Source organism: Castor canadensis, chromosome 13, assembly GCF_047511655.1.
Source record: "Castor canadensis chromosome 13, mCasCan1.hap1v2, whole genome shotgun sequence".
Lineage (NCBI taxonomy): Eukaryota > Metazoa > Chordata > Mammalia > Rodentia > Castoridae > Castor > Castor canadensis.
Genome location: NC_133398.1, coordinates 70,811,452 through 70,833,537, shown reverse-complemented (window position 1 = coordinate 70,833,537; position 22,086 = coordinate 70,811,452). Strand labels below are relative to the sequence as shown.

Sequence of the window (22,086 nt, the reverse complement as noted above, 5' to 3'; positions counted from 1 at the left end):
AGAGGAGGTGGGGCAGAGGCAGCTCTGGCATTGTCTGTTCTGCCCTGAGACCATTGGGGTTCTCACATCCAGTAGTCCATTATTGACCCATAAATAAGATATGGCTCATTAATCTTCAGTAAAACATCTGCTTTTGATGACCAAGGGTTTCACTGAACCCACATAAGTTCTTAATTTGGTCCTGACTGAGAAACCGTACATATGAACATTGTTGAAATTATAAGGAAAAAATGAAAAAGGGTGCTTCCCTCCATCCTCTGCCTCAGAATGAGCTCACACATAGGGACCTGGTTGTGCCCTCACCTTCAGATATGTTTGAAATGTGCTCCTCAAGGAAGCCACTCTCCTGAAGGTAGGAGTTCTACTTCTGCTGCTATGTCACAGCATGTGCTGGGAACCCTGGAGAAATTACCCTAAGCAGAGATCTGGAGGCCATCCATGGGATTCTTTGTATAGCTACAAAACTGGCTTGGCTTACTACATTTTGTTTTAAATTGGGTTCAATCGTCGGGGGTGAGATCCAGGGATTAGTAGCTTTGAAAGCTTCAAAGGTAATGCCGATGTTCTGCCACACCTGGCGCTCAAGTCCCCCGTGACTCACAGGACCTGCAGGGTGGGCGTGGCTGGCAAGCATGGGAGAAATGGACCCTCACAGGCCCATCTAGACCTACCAAATAAAAGGCTGCACTTTAGCAAGATCCCTTCTCTCCACATAATTCATTTTAAGAGTCCTGATGTGGCCTACAAGTCAAGTCAAAGTCTGTCACCCTGCTCAACAGCAAAGTTGTCTTTGCACCAGCATTGCTAGAGGCTACTCATGGACCAAGTATGATAACACAAGAACTCCAAAAGCAAAACAGTCTTGGAATCATTTATTATGGAAAGATCCACATGCCACAACACCCTCCAGAGTACATATTCTCAAATGAAGGACACACAGCATAAACAAATAAACGTAATAACAATAGTTAGTGTTCCATACACATTAGGGAGGAAATAGAGCACTGTAATAGGAATAAGGAGCATCCATTATAATAATAGTCATGATAATAGCTAAGGGTCTTCAACTGTATTCTAAGTACAATGGGAATCCATTCAAGGGTTTTACTATAATATACAAAAATCATAGGCAAAGCTGCCCCAATATCCTATTGAAAAGTAAGTTGTATCATGTCACCAAAACATTCCAATGGCTTTCTTTGTCCCCTTCCAACCCAGGGTAAAGAAAGTCAAAGTCTTCATCATGGTCTACAGATCCCTAAATGCTCGGACCCCTATCCTCAGCCATTCTCCATCTCCTTTCCTCTACTCCAGCCACTATAGCTGGTTTGCTGCTCCTTGAACACACCAGATATGATCCTGCCTCAAGTCCTTTGCATTTTCTTTCCTTTGCTTAGAGCACTCTTACCGAGGTGTTCTCATAGCTGACCCCTGAAGTCCTTTGATTTCTGCTCCAGTGTGAGAGAGAGCACCCTTGAGAACTCCATGAAGGTGGTACCCACAGCCTCTAACTTCCCCACTATTTTCTATTTACTTTATCCTGATAAAACTTTCTGTATCACACATATGATTACTTAATATTTTCTGTATAACTTGTTTATTTACCGATTGTCTTTAAGTCCCAAGGTTTGTTTATTTTGCTGCTATGTCCCAAGAACCAAGAGCAAATCTGGCATGTAATCACTGTACAGCAAATATCTGCTGAATTAGTTAATGTAAAAAATAAATGAATAATAAACAGTTGCTATATGAAAATTACATTGAAGAGTGGCCAGAGTGGAAAAGAAGAATACCAGGTTGCAGGCTGTCAGAATTGAGTGCTCCTAGTGTCTGAGACTTGGATAGAGGCCACAGAAATGAGCAGAAGTTCTTCAGTTTGAGACATACTTTTAGAAGGAGAATGGACAGAACATGCAAGTGGAATGGAGTTTGGAAGACAGGAGCTATGGAAGCCAGTCTCCAAAATGGCTCCTGGTGATCCTTGACTTCTGGTATTGGGGCCTCTGTGTGGTCCTGAATAGTGCAGACGTGGGTGGTCAGTATAATACTGTAGAAGTGACAGTGTGTAACTTCCAAGATGAGGCCAGGTGTGTCATTGACACTTCTTTTTTGCTCTCTTGGATTGCTCTTTCTTGGATAGGCCACTCATGTCATGAAGACACTCAAGGAGCCCTGAGTAGAGCACCCTATGGATAGGAACCAAGACCTCACACCAACTGCCAGCACCCACTTGCTAACCACATGAGTGGTCTACCTTGTGGTAGATCCTCCAGGACCTGTCAATTCTTCATGACAAAATCCCTGCCAACACAGGACTATGACCTCCTGAGAGTCCTTTAAGCCAAAGCAACACATCTCCTGTCCCACAGAAACTGTGAGAGACAATACATTCATATCGCTGCTTTAAATCACCAAGTTTTGTGGTGATTTAATAAACGGCAATCAGTAACTAGGTCAGGAGCAATGAGGAAAGGAGTCAAGAATAACTCCCAGCTTTCTACCTTCATAACCTGATGGATAGTGATGGCGTTGGTAGAGACAGGAAATACAAAGACAGTATTTACACTCGTATTGCTATCCAGAGCCATAATAAATTACTATCCATAACTCTTGCTAAAACGTGTGTAGTCGCTGAACTCATTTATTGAGTATCTACCATAAAATAGGCAGTAGTGAATGTGATTCAGCCATCTCCCTCACTTAAGTCAGGTCTGGAGAGTCAAGAATCTGAAAAAATTCATGACTTTTGTTCATAATTCTCTATGTCCTCCATTTTTCAGAATTATTCTTTTGTGTGTGTGTGTGGTACTGGGGTTTGAACTCAGGGCCTCAAGCTTGCTAAACAGGCACTCTACCACTTGAGCCACTCTGCCAGCCAGAATTATTCTTAAAGAAATAATCTTTAAAATGGGGAAAGGGCCTGGAGATGTAGATCAGTGGTAGCACATTTGCCTAGCAAAAGCGAGGCTCTGGATTCAATCCTAGTACTGAGAAACTAGATAAAAATAAATAAATAAAATGGAGAAAGGTATATAAATGTGGGTAAGTCCTACAGTGCTATTCACGAAAAATAAAAATTTTAAAACAATTTTTATAAGTGTCTAATAATGAAGAACCTGTTAAAGTGGGATGTACCAATTTAGGGAATTGTATGTGGCCATTTTAAAGGAAAATTTTTTAAATTGCATAGCAGTGGCAGGTGTGGTTGCCAGCCATCAAAATGTATTCTTCTCCTTCTCCTCCTGCCATCATATACAGCTGAAGAGCAGCTGTTCCTTTTCTAGCTCACCTGGCACTGAAGTGTGACCACATGTCTTTTGATGACACTGATAAACTAGCGTGGGAATAGGAACAGAAGGCAATGAATGTTCCTTCCAGGGTGAGGATACCGTAATCAGACGTGTCTTTTCTACACTGCTTCTTTCCCTTTCTATGGACTCAATATAGGTGACCATGTGACAATAGGAGATACGAAAGCCACAAGATGGAAAGAATCTGGGTCCTGTTCCAGTGTATAAACAAGAGTCGTGTGTCATGACTACACATTGGACTATTATGTGAGTGAGAAATAACTTTCTATCACTTTGAAGACAAAAAAAATTGCCTGTATTTTATTAAGTGATAGAGAAAGGAACACAGTGTTTTAAAACAACTTAAAATTACATACACTTTGGGGCAAGGACTTAGAAAAATACACCAATAAGTATGTACAGTTTAAGTGGGCAAGACTATAAATTTAACTGACTAAATTTCAATTTTTTTCTTTCTTGGCAGTACTGGGGGTTTCAACTCAGGGCTTTATGTTTGCTAGATAGGTGCTCTAACACTTGAGCCATACCTCCACCCTTCAATTATTTCTTATTTTAAAAAATAATATACACTCCATTTAAGAAAATTAAAGTGAGTAAATTATACTTGAATAAAATTTCAACCTGCAATTAGAAGATTAAATTCTACATGTTTTGAAATTTTATATATGAGACTTTCTCATTAACTCATGAATACCAGAAAAGTGAGGTAGTGGTGGGTACTGAATATGAAGCTAGTGGAGGGTGAGCAGAGGGGCGATGAACACTGGAGGAGAGATGGAGAGTGAATGATGGGCTTCTAAGGTAAGAAATGGAAAATCACGATGCTAGTTTTGTCCCAAGTGAACACTCACCAAAAGGCAACAACAGAGAAGGATTTTATCAATCAAGTTGATATGATGACCCATTCTGTAGATACCAGTCAGCTTCTTTTCCCAGCCAGTCCTGTCATTGTCCAATGAGCTCATGAGCAAACTGGTCATAGGAACAGGAAGGAAGGTTATGCATGGACTTCCACTCGCCGAGGCTGACCTGGCTGTGGCCACTGCTGAGTGTTCAAGCTGTGAGCATCAGAGACCTCCTGAACCTCCCAACATGTCACCATTTCCCCAAAGTGTTCAGTGACCTGGTGGAAGGTTGGTGAATTTGGGTCATTCCATCATGGAAAGTCAGCATTGGTCTTAGCAGTTGAGAGTCACAGAAAAGGAGACACACACAGAGCAGGAGGTGTGAAGACAGGTAGAGATTGCCTGTTTTCTATGGCCAGCAGCCCAACAAACCAAGGAATGCCGACTGCCACCAGAAGCTAGAAGAGGCATGGAAGCAATTCACCCCAGGGCCTCCAGGGAATGTGGCCCTGCCAATACCTTCATTGCAACTTCTCGTCTGCAGAACTGTGAGAGAATAAATTTCTGTTGGTGGTGATTTATTTTAGTAGCTCTAGGAAAGTAATATAAAACCTGTAAGCTATTATAAAACTTGAGTTCATTTTCTAAAATTGCCATAACAAATTGCTGTAGACTTGTGGCTAGAACAACAGAAATTTAATCTCTCATAGTCCTGAAGACCAGAAGTCCAGAACGAATGTGCCAACAGGGCAGTGCATTCTCTGAAGGCGTCAGAGGAGGATCCTTCGTTGCGTCTTTCAGTTTCTGGTGTGTCCACACATTTCTGGCCTTGCAGCCATGTAACTTCAACCTCAGCTTCTGTCATCAGATTATTTCCTCCTCGGTGTGTCTATGTTTTCTTTTCTATTAACCTTCCCTCTCCCAATTAGTCCAAGACAAATGTCATCTGAACATTTGTCTTATGCTTTCAGGCAGGGCACACTTGCTTATACCTATAATACTAGCTACTTGGAAGGCAGGTATTAGGAGGATTTCAGTTCAATGCCAACCTAGGCAAGAAGTTAGCAAGACCCCATTTCAACTAATCAGTCAGGTGTGGTGGCATGCACCTGTGATTCCAACTACCCAGGAGGTGTAAGTAGGAGGATCTTCATCCAGGCTGGCCCTGGCAAAAACAAAAGAGCCTATCTAAAAATTAACTAATGCAAAAAGGACAAGAGGATGGCTCAAGTGGTAGAGCACTGGCATAGCAAGCACAAGGCTGTGAGTTCAAACCCAAGTACTGTCACAAAAAAGGCAGTTTTCAATATGTAGTAATTAATTTTTACAAATGTAGAAGAGGACAAAGGAGGGTGACTATGGTTGAGGTATTTCCTATACATGTACGAATATGGAACACTGAAACCTGTTGAAATTACTTTAAGAAGGGGAATAAGGTAGAAAGGAGAATAAAGGAGGGGATGAACCAAATCAGGTACAATATATGTATATACAGAAATGTCACATGAAACCTTGTGTATGACTATAATATACTAATGAAAGTGTTTTTTTTAAAAAAACCCAAACAAAAACAAAAATAAATAGCCAATATTGATACATTAACTTTTAAATTGTAAGTTTGGGAGCCTTGTAAAGGGAAAAACACCCAACTTGTAGTTAAAAGACCTACACAGGAGGCTTAGCTTCACCCATGAGAGAGTAAGGATCAGAGTGCATGAACCACTTGACTTCTCTGAAGGTTGGTGCCTTTATCTGCAAAGTTGAGACTGCAAAGAGTTATAAAAATGCACTTAACATGAGATCCTATAAAGAAAAACTCTTTAAAATTAAATGTGACATAGATGGTACTATTGTCTTTCCCAAATCCCATACCTCCCTCCGACATTTGAAATTATTTTTTTAGAATTATTTTAAACTACTACTTTACTTTCTGAAAAAGTCCTAGAAATTCTCTCTTCTATCAAAGTAGCAGTTTGCTACCTTGCAAGGGAAATATGGCCTACTTACATAGCTGGCTTTATTGACAGCACTGAAACAGGCAACATCTGACTTTTATTCATGAGTAAAACCCACACTGCTGCCCAGGGACAGCCAGGCATGGCATTCTGGGGCTTCCTCAGCCTCACACACGATGGGGTCTAGCTGTCGCTGGAGGAAGGCCACCCCACCAGCCCTGATGGAGACCTTCGCACTTGGGAAGGGAGCAAGATGGACTCTAGTCTCCTTCTACACACATAGGAGGTGCCCAAGAACAGATGCCAGGATCCTCAGGTGGACATATGAGCACTATCACAAGGGTCCCTGAGGGCACATACATGAGGCGCATGCCTTCGCAGACCCACAGGTAGGTAGAAAGACCCAGCATGAACTTGCTCCTACTCCGCCGTGACTAAGTGGTTAGAGACAGGGACGCAGTAGGGAACGTTAGTGATAGCCACTTCCCATATGTGGGTATTTTCGATCTCTGGGTGTCTATTCTTCTAACTTGATGCCAGAGCTGCTCGTCAGTCCTTATGCCTCACCTACGTCTACATTGTTTTTTCGACCCATATAAGGCATGGCAGATGCTGAAAGAACCAATATGCCCTCCACACGTCACTGACCAGCGTCCTGAGAAAGAGAAAATACAACACAAAACCTGCCTCCCGGCATTTCTATTCCCTCACAACATGTGCCTCGTACAATGAATTTTTAAATGAGTTTATTTCTGATGGCTCCTTTTTTTTTTCAGAATGTTAACAACTCCTCTAAATAAGACTTCGCATGAGTTCAGTTTCTAATTACCTTGGATTAAAGTCCTAGAGAGCAGAGACATACAATTTAAACCCTCAGGTTAAAATCTCAGAGTGGATGCAAAATTTCAACTCTGAAAGAGTTTTCCCCAGTAATGTAACACTAATGAAAGCAGAATTGTTTTCATGTGTGAACACTCTTAAGTAAGAGTCCCCTTTGTGATTCCCTTTTAGCTTTAAAAATATCATTTCTAAAAAAAGAAAAGAAAGGAAAAGGTAAGTATGAAAATCCTCAGTGTCTTCTGCTCACTGGGTCATATCCTTATAATGGAATCATGTCCCTGTAATGGGATCATATCATAAAGTGAATTAGGGAAAGTGAAGAGAGCAATAAACAGAAACTTCCTTGATGGTTCACAGAGACAATGGACCACACAAACACCAGCATGTCCACCTGCAAAGTGCCGAGGAGAGTCATATACACAGAGATGCCTGTTTCCTGTACTCTCAATTTTATACACACACACACACACGAAGCCAAAAACCAAGCTGCTATGGACTGCAAGGCTTCAATCTCTCAGTCCCAGCTGTCAGAGAGGAGTGCCAGCTCTTAAGCAGTGCTGTGCATGAGTAAGCAGGAGATGGCTCAGTGGAATTTCAAGAAAAAACAGACCCACGGCAAGGCATGGATGTGGTTATCCAAACATCAAGGGAGTTCTCCATTTGCACATGGATAATTGTGCTGTTATGTGCTTTCTTACATGGAGACCAGATGGAAACAACAGAACTCATCTTCAGCTTCCTGCACTCTCAAAGTCTTTACACACACTCGGAGGCTAGATAGAAGGATCAGAGTGCATTTGAACCAGACCATAGATTTCACATTCAATTCCTAATATGTGAACAAGTGTAGAAAACTCACAGGCACCTACAAGTCTGGCCCAAGTTTTCTTTCTCAATCAGTGCAATTCAGAAGATTCCACTGAGGTCAGGAAATCTAATTGTCCTCCTCTACAAAATGGGGTAGAAATTGGAAGTGATGACCCTCCTAGGAATTAGGTAATTCAGTGCTTGGAAATATGCTGGAATCTTTACCTTTATCTTTATCTTTAAGATAAAAGGCTTGACTCAGTAAAACAAGAAAGGGCTCCATTTGCTGCTATTTTATGAGTTTAGAACACCAACTGGACACAGGATAAGAAATGAGACTGCCGATTGTGTCTGCATGGTCACGAAGGCCAGGGGCATAGCTTCTGTGGGAGAGGCTTCCCTAGCATGCTCAAGACTCTAGATTCCATCCCCAACACTACAAACAAAACCAAAAGAAAGAAAAAAAAAAAAAAAGGAAGAAGAAACAGTCAGTGCTCAGTGCCAGTGCCAACAAGTGCAGACAAGCTGATGTTCAATAGAAAAGGATATAAAAACTGACTATGCTACTCCCTGCCTATGTAACTCTGGGCAAAATTCTAAACCCTTCTGCATCCTTGTTTGGTTATATAAAAGGAAACAGGATGGAGGGTCAAAGGAAGTAACACAGCCAAGTTCCAGATCACAGGGCCCACTGCCCAGTAATCTTTCACCCATTTCACTTTCCTTCCTTGTTGGTGTCATTTCTATTGAGAAATAAACAGCTAGCCAGGCACTGGTGGCTCACGCCTGTAATCCTAGCTACTTAGGAGGCTGAAATCTGGAGGACCACAGTTCAAGGTCAGCCCAGACAAACAGTTTGTGAGCCCATCTCCAAAATAACTAGGGTAAAATGGACTGGGGTCTACAGTGCTGACTTAATATGTCTACCCTGTCCCTCATTCCATCTTTCTGTGTCCTTCCACAGCATTATTTAAATGTTCTGTCATTGATTAACTAATATGGATGTGTTCTTTTACCTCAAATTTTTATATGTAAAACTAAAAGGTGTTTGAGGACTAAGCCCATACTATGGTATAAATTAAACTGGTTATAATTTTCCAGTAATTAAACAAAAAACCAGTGGTGGCATGCTACAATGTCTTTCTTCTTTAGCCCCCAAACCTGCTCAGTAAGAAGTTGCTAAAGTCCATGGGACAGGGACAAGCCCCTTAGCTACATCCTTCTCATGGCCTGAATCTTCTTTCACTGTCCTCATCTGTGCCTCTGACCGACACCATTCAGTTGCACGTACCAGACTGGACTAGTAACTCACCCGTGCTATTGAGCTCGCTGTGCAAAGCTATCCTGAGAGGGAGACTCCACCTGCAATATTCTGACTCCCATTGCTTATGTTCTTGTTCTTGCTCCATCCAGCTCCGAGCAAGTTCTACTTATGGTTCTAGAAGCCTAGGTCACTAGGGAACATTAGGCACCTCTTTCAGTGCCCTGCAGCCTTCAAATAGTTCTGACGTTTGGGACTTTTCATAAGTATACCCAGGGAAGAAGACATAGCCTTGTGGAGGATGAAGGCAGAGAGTGGGGTCCTGTGCACACACATGCTACTTGATTGACTAGCTACCTTTCTAAGTAGACAGAAAGTATACATCTATGAGATAATATTTTAGAAATATGTTATAAGTACCATATATATTTAGGGGCAGTATATATATAATTATATCTGTATATATGAATGCATGTGTGCATATGTATATAAGTGTACATATACCTATGTACATTGTATATGTACATATATGTACTCTCCAATATATTTGTATGTATATATGTGTACACACATGCACACACATCCTTCAAACCAAAAAACTCAGGATCTTTAGCATATTCACAGTTAGAGTATGTGTATATATGATATAAAATATCATAGTTTATATGTATATATATATATACACATACACTTTTTATAGGTAGAATTATATAAAAATTTTAAAGTCTCTTTTGAGCTTTGTATTTTCTTGAGTAGTTGTCACAGTTGATTAAAAGCCATTTCTACAGATAAATAAATCCACTTAGCCCAGCTTCTGGCTGGCTAGGCAATAATAACTGTCCATTTGCTAAGTGCCCCCGTCTCTGGCAATCATAGATTTACAACTCAGCAAGATTAAACAACTTACCGTTATTTATGACAGCCAAGCTGGGTCTTCCACATATTCATCTGTCATTTTACATTTGAGAGATCCTGTGCAAAAAAAGATTATGCCTCCTAACCAAACACTCAGCAGGGCTGCAGGAACAGGCCCCGACAAACATCCTGACAAAAGAGTTGAAAGCATGGCGAGCCCCACAGCTGCGCATTTTCAGAGTCCCAGGCAGATTAGCTTGGAGCCTCACAGCCTCTGCTGGGTCTGTTCCTCTCAGTAATCTCTCACATGGCCCAGTCCATTAGGTCTGAAAATCCTCCTGAAATGAGCAGGTTATGATCTGGCTTCAGGAAGGGGCAGTGGGGCAGGGGTGGAGGGAGAGGGCCCATTCTTCACACAGCCTGAGTCTCAGAAAGGTTGCAGATAGAAAAGCATGGCATTGACTCATCATTGCAGAAGACAACGCAGACGAGGCCCATTGGGGTTGTTGTTCTGTGCGGACACAGCTGCTACCACCTCAAGGACCATAGCCGAGTGGGCGTGCACGTGTGGGAGCAGGCACAGGGAAGAGGGGGACAGTGTTCATGCAGTCACCACCTGGCCTCCCAGCAGCATGGAGAAAAGCCAAGTCAAGAGGAAGCCATGCCGAAGCAACTGTGTTCATCACACCGACAGCCGCCTTCTGGTTAGAAAAGCTGCTGAGGCTAAAAATAATAATATAAACATATCCTCCTTTTATTTAAATCAGATCAAAATAGTTTGGTAATAGTTGTGCCATATAAATAAAAAGAATTCTTAATAATCCATTATTTCACTTAATCCTCCCATCAACCCTGGAAGGTGTAGGGAGTATTACTGATTTCTGTATTTTTACAAATGAGCAAATAAATCTTGAGACTTGTGACTTCCCCTATCATCCAGGTTGGAAGCAGTAGTAATGTGATAGCTTCTCCTTTTTCCCTTCTTTTTGAGATAGGATCTCCCTATGTTGCCCAAGCTAGCTTCAAGAACTCATAGGCTCAAGTGATCTTCCTGCCTCAGCCTCCTGAGTAGGTGGGATGGCAGGCATGTGCCACCATCCACACGAGGCTACCTTCATTATTTTTTTCCTTTTGAGCCCAGGGCCTTATGTTTGCTTAACAGGCACTCTACCATTTCAGCCAGACCTCTAATCCTTTTTCTTTTATTATTTTTCCGATAGGATCTTCTGTTTATGCCTGAGTCAGCCTGGGTCACGATCCTCCCACTTACACTTTCCACATAGCTGAAACGCCAGGCGCTCGCCACGGTGCCCATCTTTCATTGAGTGAAATGGGGTCACCCAAACTTTTTGCCCTGCTGGGCCTCCAACCAAACTGTAAATCTCCCGATCTCCAATCTTTATCTCCTGAGTAGCTAGGATTACAGGAGTCACCCATCATGCCCACCTTACCTTTATTATTTTTTACTGATCTATTTAATTATGAAAGCAATGCACATACATGTGTGAGGGTTTTAATCAAGACATGTGTATGAACTAGAAAAGAAAAGGATTCTCCTCCCCTTTACCACCACACATACAGACAAGCCCACTACTGAATTCTTGGAGTGTGTTCTTCCAATCCTATTTTCTGTCTCTATCTTATGTACTCAAAAGTGGGATCACACTACATGCAATACTCCACTAATGGCTTTTCCAGCTAACAAGCTTTCATTCATATCTTTTTCAAGCCACATACAGATTTATCACCTTTGTTTATGGGTTTTAATGGTATTTATTAAGTGATTATGTCATAAATGATGTCCCTGCTCTCCACTATTGAATGTGCAGGTTGTTTCTAAGTTTTTCCTTAGCAAAATGCTGCAGTGAGTATTTTTGTACATACAGATCTGTATACTTGTACTAGAAAATCTACAGGATAGTTTCTAAGATTAAAGGATTCCTAAGTTATCGGAAAAAAACTCTGTTAATTTAGATATACACTGCCAAGTTGCCTGACCAAAAAGTTTCATCAATTTAACATCCACCAACAGTATATAATAAACATGACAATTTTCCATTAACCACACCAACTCTGGGTATTTTCAAAAATTTTTTCTTTATAAATCAATTGACTGGGGGAAGAGGGGACAAAGGAAAATGATGAAGGGGGTGAATTCAACTGTGATATATTGCAAGAACTCTTGTAAATGTCACAATGTACCTCCAGTACAACAATAATTTTTAAAAAGTCAATCAATTGACTATTTTTATTTATATTTAACTGGTTATTAATGTTTGATCACCTTTTTCATGTGTTTGTTGCTAACAATGTTTGTACTGATTAGAATTTTCAACTTGATTTGGAAGAGCTTTTTATATATTGTAGATATGAGCCATTTATTGTGAAACTCTCCTCCCAACACATTCTGAGGTCTTTCATCAAATAAACTTGGAGCTCTGGTTTTAGATTTTTTTTTTCTTTTTCCTTTAGAGACCTCTACATGCAAATCTAGATACCCCTAACTAAAATCCAGGACTCTTATTAAAGTAAACCAATTAAAAAGGCAATAATTAAATATTGTAATTGTACAAAATTCTTCTTGGTACAGACTTGGAAAAGGAAAAGTCAAAAACTTCCATGACTTCAGGCCAAGAAAAAGAACTTCTTTGAGGGTTGAATGTTCCTGAAAATTTTCTCTTAATACAAATACACACATTTCTCCAAAAGCTGATGTCACTAAAAATGTAAGAGATGAAAGATATACAGACCCTATTATTCATAACCAGCAGAGTCAAATCAGATGAAAGGACCTAAAATTTCCCTTTGGCCGTAGAAACAGAGGCAGTAAAAGTACATTGGCCAAATCTCAAATGTTTCAAATTAGTTCTCAAGGCTATTGGCTGATGCATGACCTTGAAGCCCTCGCTTTCTACCTTCTATTTTAAAAGCCCTGGAATACTTTCCCCTGCCTATTATTCCCAAATAACCTTGTTAAAATTCTATCACAGTGCTTGCTCGTGTTACTGTGGTCCAACGCAAGTGTGCAGGACCCAAAAATGGGAGTTAAGGTTGATGGGTCCAATAACTACACTTGAACTTCTCCAAGAGTGGGTCCACCTATAGTCCTCAAGGCTGTACAGAAACTAGCAAACTCCCAGAGTTCACAAAAGGCCCAATGAGAACAGAGCTTCTATAGAAAAAATTCTTAGGGTAAGTTTCATACCTGATGCTGCTGGTGTATGCCTTTTCAATAAACATCACTATGTTTTATCACAGGATTTAATAAAGCAGCCTAGTTAAAAATGTCATCTGAGTCTCTGGACACATCAAGCTTAAAATAACCACCCCAGCAACTGGGAGGGCCCAGCTGTTCTCAAAACCTCTCCCACTCCCTTTACTTCCCCATAAAAAATGAATGAAGACTAGAGGCTAAAAGTGTCAAGAATGTACTGACCCCAGCAGGGACATGATAGAGCCAAGGGCTTCCTAAAAATTGCTATTGTTCACATAGTGGATTTCCTAGTTCCATAACTCAGGGATGACATTCACAAAGGGAAGCAAGGTAGAATTATGAAGGCTCCAAAGGTTTTCTATTGTATCACAAATCTGCCCCCTAGATTGCAGGAGTTTACTCTGTCCACCTATTCTCTAGTAAACACTAGTAAAAACTACAAAGCAATCACCACCCACTTCTTTTCCTCTTCTAGAGACAAGACCTTGAGCCACTTTCAATTTCCAGATCATTCCAGGATATAAGCACTAGATGCTGAAGCACAGGCTTCCTTCTCTTGTCCTTCTCCACCTCCCCCACCCACCAACTCTCCACCCAGCACCATGGCCTACTTTGTTTCAACTTCCAATCCGAATTCCTTGTCTTTGAAGACAAACACCAAGATTTTTTCCCCCAAATAGTTCTAATAAACGCCAAACCAAGTGTATTCTCATTCTTTGATGCAACTGGCTTTTCATGGCCTGTTGAAATCGAATGCAACCTGAGCAAGCATCTGTCTGGAGGACGCATCCATATCCCCAGCTCACCCACCTTCCTCAGGCCACTACACCTCAGCTTCCACCTATAAAAGGTTTCCCTGACACTGTCAGGCTCTTGGGATCTGTCAGTTATACTGCATGCTATGATTTCTTTGCTGATCATCCATGTGACCAGTATAGTACATGGTTCATCAACAAATGAGTTTTCTCTTGGCTAAAACTTGCCACAGGGCTGTAAGTTGTTTGCCAAGGGACCCACTACAGGCTCTGTTCAATGCATACAGTCCAATTATGTTTAGCTAAGAGATATTTATTGATCATAACCATACTTCCTTAACTTTGATAATGCTTTTGGATTTGAATCTGAGATGTCCCTCCAAGGATCTTGTGTTCTGGGCTTGGTTGAGAGCTGGGCTTTCGGTAGGTGACTGGATCCTGAGGGCTTTGACCTAATCAATGAATGAATCTCTTGGTGGATTCATGATATTATGGCATTTCTGGTAGGTGCAGCCTCGTTGGAGGAAGTAGGTCACTGGAGAGCTACAACTGTCCCTGGCCTTTTCCTATCTCTCTCTACTTCCTGGCCACCATGAGGTAAACAACTTTGGTTTTGTCATGTGCTTTTGCTGCCATGATCTTCTGCCTCACCACAGGCTTATAGCAATGGAGCAAGCTGACAATAGACTGAAACCTCTGAAATCCTGAGCCAAAATAAATCCTTCCTCCCCTAAGTTGTTTACCTCAGGCATTTGGTCTCAGCAATGGAAAACAGATGAACATGGTACTGCAGATGTTACAGGGTGCTTTCATATATGGTGCTTCATTTGATCCCAGGATAATTCAGTGATGCTGTCATACTTAGCTTATAGATGAAGAAACAAGTAGTTTAGGACTGGGGCGTGGCTCAAGTGGTAGGGTGCTTGCCTAACAAGTGTGAGGTGTTGAGTTCAAATCCCAGTAATGCTAAGAGAGAGAGGGAGGGAGAGAAAGGGACAAGTGGCTTCTAGGTATGTCAAGAGGCTAAAGCATCTAGCCTCCAACTTATCTGTCAGAGTGAGAAAAAGGCCAGCCTCCCAGCTGCTGATACAACTTTTTCTACCATTGCTATTAACTCTAAGGTTAGCACATTAGAAAACCTGGCTTGGATGTGACAAATGTCTATTTGCAGGATTTGGTGACCTCTGTTTAGTTAACATATGGACAAATGGTTGCTTCGGGAGATAACAGTCCAAGTTCCTTTTTTAAAACTCACAAACAGATTTTAAATGTTAAGTTATAGAGCTGTGCTGTCCAGTACACTAGCTACTAACTATGACTATTTCAATTTCAATTTTATTTAATTAAAATTAAGTAGGATGTGGGGCTGGAGGCATGGCTCAAGTGGTAGAATACCTGCCTACCAAGCACCAGGCCCTGAGTTCAAACCCCAGGACAAAAAGAAGTGTTGTAAAAGAAAAAAATTTTTAAAAATGCAAAATCCAGTTCTTTAGTCACACAAGCTACATTTCAAGTGTCTGACAGTCACATCTGGCTAGAGCCTGGGACAATGCAGATTATAAAACATTTCCATCATCAGAGAAAGTTCTACTGAGCAATAATGTTATAGAATGTTATCTGCAGAGAAAGAAGAATTGAGAGAAAGCCAGAAATATGTTAAGGCAGACACAGTGTGGTCATCTGCTAATATTAAAGGTACCTATGGTTAACAAAGATTTGAACAGAGGAATAATCAAGAGATTGCTCTTAGCTGTGGATGAACCCACCCAGAACAAGGGAAAGGTGTTTTTATAGCAATTATGTTGCATTTAGCCTTTAAACTCTTTTTATTTATTTGTTTGTTTGTTTGTTCGTTTTGTTGAACTCAGGGCAGCCTCACACTTGCCAGGCAGGCGATCTTACTGCTTCAGCCACACCACCAGCCCCAAGCCTGAAACTCTAAGAGATTAGAATAAACTGGTACATGCAAGATCCAAACTACTGAAGAGGATCTGAAGCAAATGGAAATAGAAATAGGTTCAAAACCAATTGGTTACAAACTTAGCTTGCTCACAATTCATACAGCAGTTATTTTTCTTTCATTCCATATAGTATGGCATAGTTAAAAGAGAAACTAAAATACTTCTGGAGTTTGTTTTTAGAAAAGTCCATAGCAATATAAAAAGTATAACAATCACTACTGCTGGGTATGCCACTCAGTGGTAGAACACTTGCCCAGTATACGTAAAAATCCAAGCATCCATAGTGGTATGCCAAAAAACAAAAGTAAAACAAAAAACAAAATTCATTTGTCATAAAATTCAACTATAAAGGTAGCTATTTTACCAAATTCTTTCTCCAAAAATTGGCAATGAGAGAGAGAAACAAACAAATAGTCTGTCTTTCTAGAAAGAAGTATATGAGAGCATAACCAAATAGTCCAGCTGTGAGGAAAATATCCAGTTTATAAGAAAATGCCAGCTAATGGAATTAGAGAACTCGAAAATCAAATCATCATTCTAAAACCCCTAAAGAAACAGTCAACCCAAGAAATGATCCTTAGGGATGGGGGCAATGTAAATAATGTACAATATAAATCTAATCAGAATTATCACTATGAATCCCCCTGTTTAATGAATATTTCCTTATTTAAAAAAAAAAGCAAGAAAGAAATGGTCATCAGGGTGTGCTTAAACAATTGAATAGAGATTGGGAAGCAGCTGAATATGCACATGTTATAAAGTTGACCTCCACAGGCTACTGGCTGCACCTAAGAGAGAAAATAATGGAGGATGCAAGCAGTAACCACTAGAACTCTGCAATCATTTCAGCATCCCTAACGCTGAGACCACAGGAAGTGTCCTATAATATGCAATATGAATAGACAGCATCACCTGTGAAATAGTCTTCTTTTTTTAAAAAAAAAGAATTAATCCTGAATCTAATTAATCTTTGCAATGGGGCTGAATGCTATGTCTCCCCAAAATTCATATGTTGAAACCCTAACTCCCAAGATGATGCTATTAGGAGTTAAGGCTTTTAGGGGGTGATTAGGTTGTGGGGATGGAGTTCTTATGGTTGGGATTAGTGTCCTTTAAAAGAAACCCCAGAGAGATAGCTAGTCCCTCCCATTATGTGAGGAGTAACAAGAAATCGCTATTGCACGAACCAGGAAATGGGGTCTCCATAGACACCAAAAGAGCCAGTGTCTTGACCTTGGACCTCCCAGCCTCTAGACCTATGTGAAATAAGTTCATGTTGTTTATTAGTGAGTCAGCTCATGGTACTTTGTTACAGAGACCCAAATGGACCAAGACAAGTCTATGGAAATAATTTTCAGTTAACAGAAAGACAGGGAACAGAGTGAAAAAAATAAATGACATCATAAGAAGCAAACTTAAAACTCCAGAAGAGCATTCTACAGGAAAACTGACCTGGCTTTTCCATAAGTCAATTTTGTTATATAGACAGATAGAAAGGCAGATAAATAGAGTGCTTTCTAGGTTAAGAGAGTCTTGGGATATAAAACCAAGTGCAATGTGTGTTCCTTGATTGATAGAAACTAATTTGAACAAGTTAAAAAATATTTAAATACCAAGTTGTTCAGGTACATATTTGAAATATATCTATTTCAAACTTTGTGAAATATTAAAACAGAAGTAATGTAGTGTGTCATTTAGAATTTCATTCTTGTGTTCTCCTCCAGAAATTATATTATCAGAGATCAAACACAACTTTTCATCAAAAATTTTTTGTTAAATTAATTTTTTAATCAAAATCAATTTTTTTCAGAAACAGGGAGTGCACCCCACTGGACAGTTTGCCAGTTCAAGGAGAAGGAATTCTAGTTTTTGCTTTTTTTTCCTTAGCCTGTCCATGAGCATCCAATAGAAAATCAAAAAGGGCAAAGTGCCTGTGATCAAGGCCCATCACTCCTAAGTCTAATTCTACCTTTAAAGTTAAGAAACGTGTTTATCCGAGAAGACCCATTTGGATAAGAGGATGAAGAGTCCTATGGTAAAGTGGGCCAAGAAATAATAAATCATAGTGATAATTCATCTGTGCATATCAACAACTGTACCTTCAAAAACTATCCTGACCCACAAAACATATTGGACAGGCTATGTTTCTCTCACTCCTGAAAAAAAAAAAAAAGAAGCCAGGGAGAGAGTATGAAGGCTGCCCTAACTCTCCCAAGGCTCAGTTCTCTCCAACGCTCCACAGGAATAGCTTGTCAGACAGAGTGAAAGACCACTGTCAACCTCTCTCCAACCCCTGACTTTAACTAACATTCATCAGTCCCAGGTGAAGAACCAGAGATAAATGCAAGTTCAGTGCCTGCTACACCATTGTTAGCTGGAGTCAAAACTCATAATTCCACCACCCACCTTAACACCACTGGCTCTGTTTTCTCCCAATCGCTTTTGGTTATTTAAACAAAAACCAAAACAGCAGCAACAACAAAAACTTTCCCCATTCCTGAAACGCAAAGAAGGGAAAATTGTACAGACAAATATGAAGTATGGTCAGCTCTAAAAATAAAATAAAGAAAACCCAGGAAGTTTAGAAGATAAAAAGGAGAACGTTGGGAAGGAAGGAGAGAATCCAAATAACAGGTAATTGTTTAGTTTCACTTTTAAAGATTTCCATGCATATACATCTGTAGAAGAGATTTCACCCAAGGAAAATTTTATGGATGTGAATCTGGTTGCATTAACAAGGCTGAAATTCCTTTTAAAAATATTTCCCACAGATAATTCAGAGACCCCTGATGTTACATAGTGGCCCCTGACATGCTGGGGGCGGGGAGGGTTGGAAAGAAGGAAATGGTGGGGGAGGAGATATGCCAAATGGTGCCTCTAGCAGAAGGAGGAAAAACCCAAGGTCTGAGAATTCAGATTGCAAAAGGAGACTGCAGAGGTCCCCTGAGAAGAGAGAAGAAATGAGGATAAAAACTGCAAAGAGGAAGAGGCATAAGTTGCTGTCATATGCCAAAGGGAAGACGGGAATCCCTTTAAGAAAACCAGCGCAAATCTCATTTCATACCACTTAGAGCTGCACCTCTTAAGAACTGGGAGCCCCGGCTGGCTGTAGAGCAACAAATTGATCCGCTCCAATATAGCGCCAACCAAAGGAACCATTAAATAACCACTGGGTTAAAGAGCCAAAGATCCTTCAGGGTTGGCTCTGGCCAATTATCTCATGGTTCAACACCGTGTGCTGGGGTATGTGTGTGTGTGTGTGTGTGTGTGTGTGTGTGTGTGTGTGTGTATGTGCGCGCGCGCAACTCTGTTAAATTTGACGGAGCTAAGATTTGGGATGGAAGGAAAAGATGGTTGCAGAAAGGACTCAAGGTGGGGGAACTTTGTTGAGAAAATGGAAAGAAGTGTGTGAGAGGAGAGTGGATAGTGAACACAGTTGGGACAATCTTTAAAACTCAGAGCTAAGATGGGGTGAAAAGGGATAAGGAAAAAAAACATCGAAAAGAAAAATTAACAGGTGCAAAAGGAGGGAGAGTTCAGGGAGCTACCGGAGGTTCAGGACGCTCTTGGGGCTCAAAGAAAAGAGGGTTCCCAAGAAGAGTAGGACCTCCTCAAGACTTTTCGGGCGTGGGTACTGACCTAAGCTGGTGTCCCGGGTGCGCCTGGCTGGCTGCAAGTGGCACGGCGGTGGGAGGCTGGAAGGAGAGCCTAGAGAGTGGCCGGGGCAGGTGGGGTCTGGCCGAGGGGACACGCGAGGAGAGGGATGAGCAGGGGGGGCGGCAGCACGCGAAGGGTCCGAGTCACTCACCCCGTTGGCTGCAGCCATCTGCACCACGATCTCCGTGGCCGTCCTGCTGAAGTACCTGCCGTCGCTGCCCACCACCATGGTGCAGCCCTGCCGATCGCGCAGGTCGATGGACGACAGCACGCTCTGGATGAAGTTGGGCAGGTAGTTGCGCTGACCCTCGAAGAGGCCGGTGGGCCGCCGCAGCCCCCCGCCGCCGGCCGGTCGCTGGTCCTCGTAGGGCGCGGTGGGCACCGTCAGCACCGGGATGGGGCTCCCCTCCATGGTGCTTCCCCGCCGGTCCTGCTGCGGCTCCCGGAGCCGCAGGGAGTCTGCAGCCTGCCCGGTCCCCCACCGGCCTGGCCGTGCGCCCGGGCTCCGCCTCGCGCCCGGCCCCCGGGGTCCCCAGGCGCCCCGCGCCCTCCCGCGGCGCCGTCCGCTCCTCCTCCGCGCGCGTCCCCTCGCTGCCCCAGCAGCTGGGCTTCCACCTTCAATAAAGTTTTCTCCCTCCCAACTCTGCAGCCCGATCGCCCCGGCTCTCCTCAGTTTCTTTCCCCAGCTGGTCTTACTTTTGGAGTGTCCACAAGCCTGGTTCTAGTGCCAGTTATCCGACCCCCGGCGACGCCTCTCCTGCGCCCAGTCCCCGCCTTCCCTCGGATCGCTTCTCTCCAGAGGCACACCCTCCGCAAGAAAATAGCCCCCGGGTGAGAGCTTGAGTTGGGTTGGGGAGGGGGGTCTCTTCCGCAACTCTTACCTCTTCCCACCCCCACCTGGCAGCCCTCTCTCCAGGTCTCCCTGAAAGTAGCAGAAAACGCGCACAAGCTCTCTGGAACAAGGGCAGGGAGGGAGTTGGGAGGGGGCTAAAACCTTTTGCCACCAGGGAACAGCCCTAGCCAAAAATAACCCTGGAAAGGCGAGCTGAGAATTGTTATCTTCTGCCAGAGGTGAAATCGGAGGCTGAGCGCTGCTCGCCGTCTGTGTGTGTACACCACACACCCACCACGACCATTTGTTGCAGGGAATCACACACTGTCAGGCCATGCATCCCCAGGACTTACCCCAACAGTCCACTTTCCCAGCCAACTCTCAAGGCAGCGAGCACTTTCCGATCGGAGGAGGTGGGTATTTTTGCTTGCTTGCTGATTTATTTTTTGTGGTGGTTGCAACCGTCACACATTTTCTTAAGCTAGCTCTACTCACCCTCCCTACCAACTCCTGCTTAGAACACGCTTGTCTATCTTTCCACACTGTTGAAGTGCTCTCTAAATTCAGTAGAAAAAGGCTAAAAGCCCTTTTAACATCCTGGGGAACAAATGAACAAAGCCAAGTTAAACAAAAACTAGGTGCCAGGTACTGTGCTGATGTTATGCTGGGTCCTTTTGCACACACCCTGGCGTTCTTCAGGAACTGGCGACTTTCTGCCTTCTCTCCACAAAACCCACCCAAAATCTAAAATCAAGAAAATTCTCATAGAAAATATGGGTGAAAAGAGAAGGGGTTGAAAAGATAAAACTCAAAGGGGGAAGAAATAATTCTTCTTTTTGCTTCTATCTTGTCACCCCGAGACATTATTGTACTCAGTAAGACTACTGTCTTGAAATCTGCTACTCTTCTTTTCAGAATATTACCTACTTCCCAGGAGTACCCTTGACTGGCTGTGGTCCTATACAGTGTTTGATTGTAGAAAGATGACTGGGAAAGGCTTTGCCTCTGTCCTTTCTTTGGAGACTGAAAACAATGAAAAAAAGTAGGAATGGCATTCATACCCCTCATTTACAAATGAAAAATGGGACCTTTTCATGAAGTCAGGGAAGTGGCTAACATGGCACTTGCAGTCAGTCCAAATTCTTGTATTGCCTCTCCTCTTTTTATTAATAGCATTGAAGTATGATGGAGAAACACCAAAGCCAGCGACTGAACCTGCCAGGACTTTTTAGCTGTTCTCTTAAACTAGAGAGGGTTCTAGAGAGGGGTAGGGGAGAGACATTGGTCAAAGGGTGCACAGTTTCAGTTAGATAGGAGAAATATGGTTTCCAAGCATACTTTGGGAGAGGTTGTTTTCCTCTACTCTCAATTCTGTCTCCTGGAGTCCAGGCCATAGAGTTTCTAACTTTGCAGTGGTGTGCATGAGTCTTCGCTTAGCACCAAATAGAACTGCAGCCCTTCAAAGGATCTGTGCACATCTTTGTGGTGTGGGTTTTTTTTTAAATCACTTTCTAATGACATTTCATTTGGCAAAGGACAGTGTCATTCACAAGAGAAGAATGGATGTGCCCCCATAAAGACAAGACATATTCCCCCAGCCTCAGAGTTTCCAAGAAGCCCTTCAGGACTGCATCTCTCCACTTCACTACTTGCCTTTCTCACCATCACCACCATTTTCCCCTGCCATAGTCCTAGGGGCAAGGCATCAACACCTCAAACTGTTTTACTGTTTTACCATCCAGGAGAAAATATTCCCTTGGGGTTAATTCCAAATTGTCCAAAAAGTCTGACCA

The 22,086-nt window shown here is 42.2% G+C and overlaps 1 protein-coding gene across 2 annotated transcripts in view; it reads right to left on the bottom strand.

The window, feature by feature from the left end:
- Pgm5 (phosphoglucomutase 5) overlaps positions 1-22,086 on the bottom strand; it is a 172,429-nt gene that overhangs the window by 139,020 nt on the left and 11,323 nt on the right. Inside the window, exon 1 of one of the 2 annotated variants that reach the window (XM_020158600.2) lies at positions 19,613-20,447. The exons of the other annotated variant lie outside the window; for it this stretch is intronic. Within the exon in view, the coding sequence (XP_020014189.1) occupies positions 19,613-19,873 (261 nt within the window). The 5' untranslated portion in view covers positions 19,874-20,447. Of the gene's footprint in view, positions 1-19,612; positions 20,448-22,086 lie in introns of those variants that run through there. 2 annotated transcript variants of the gene reach the window in all.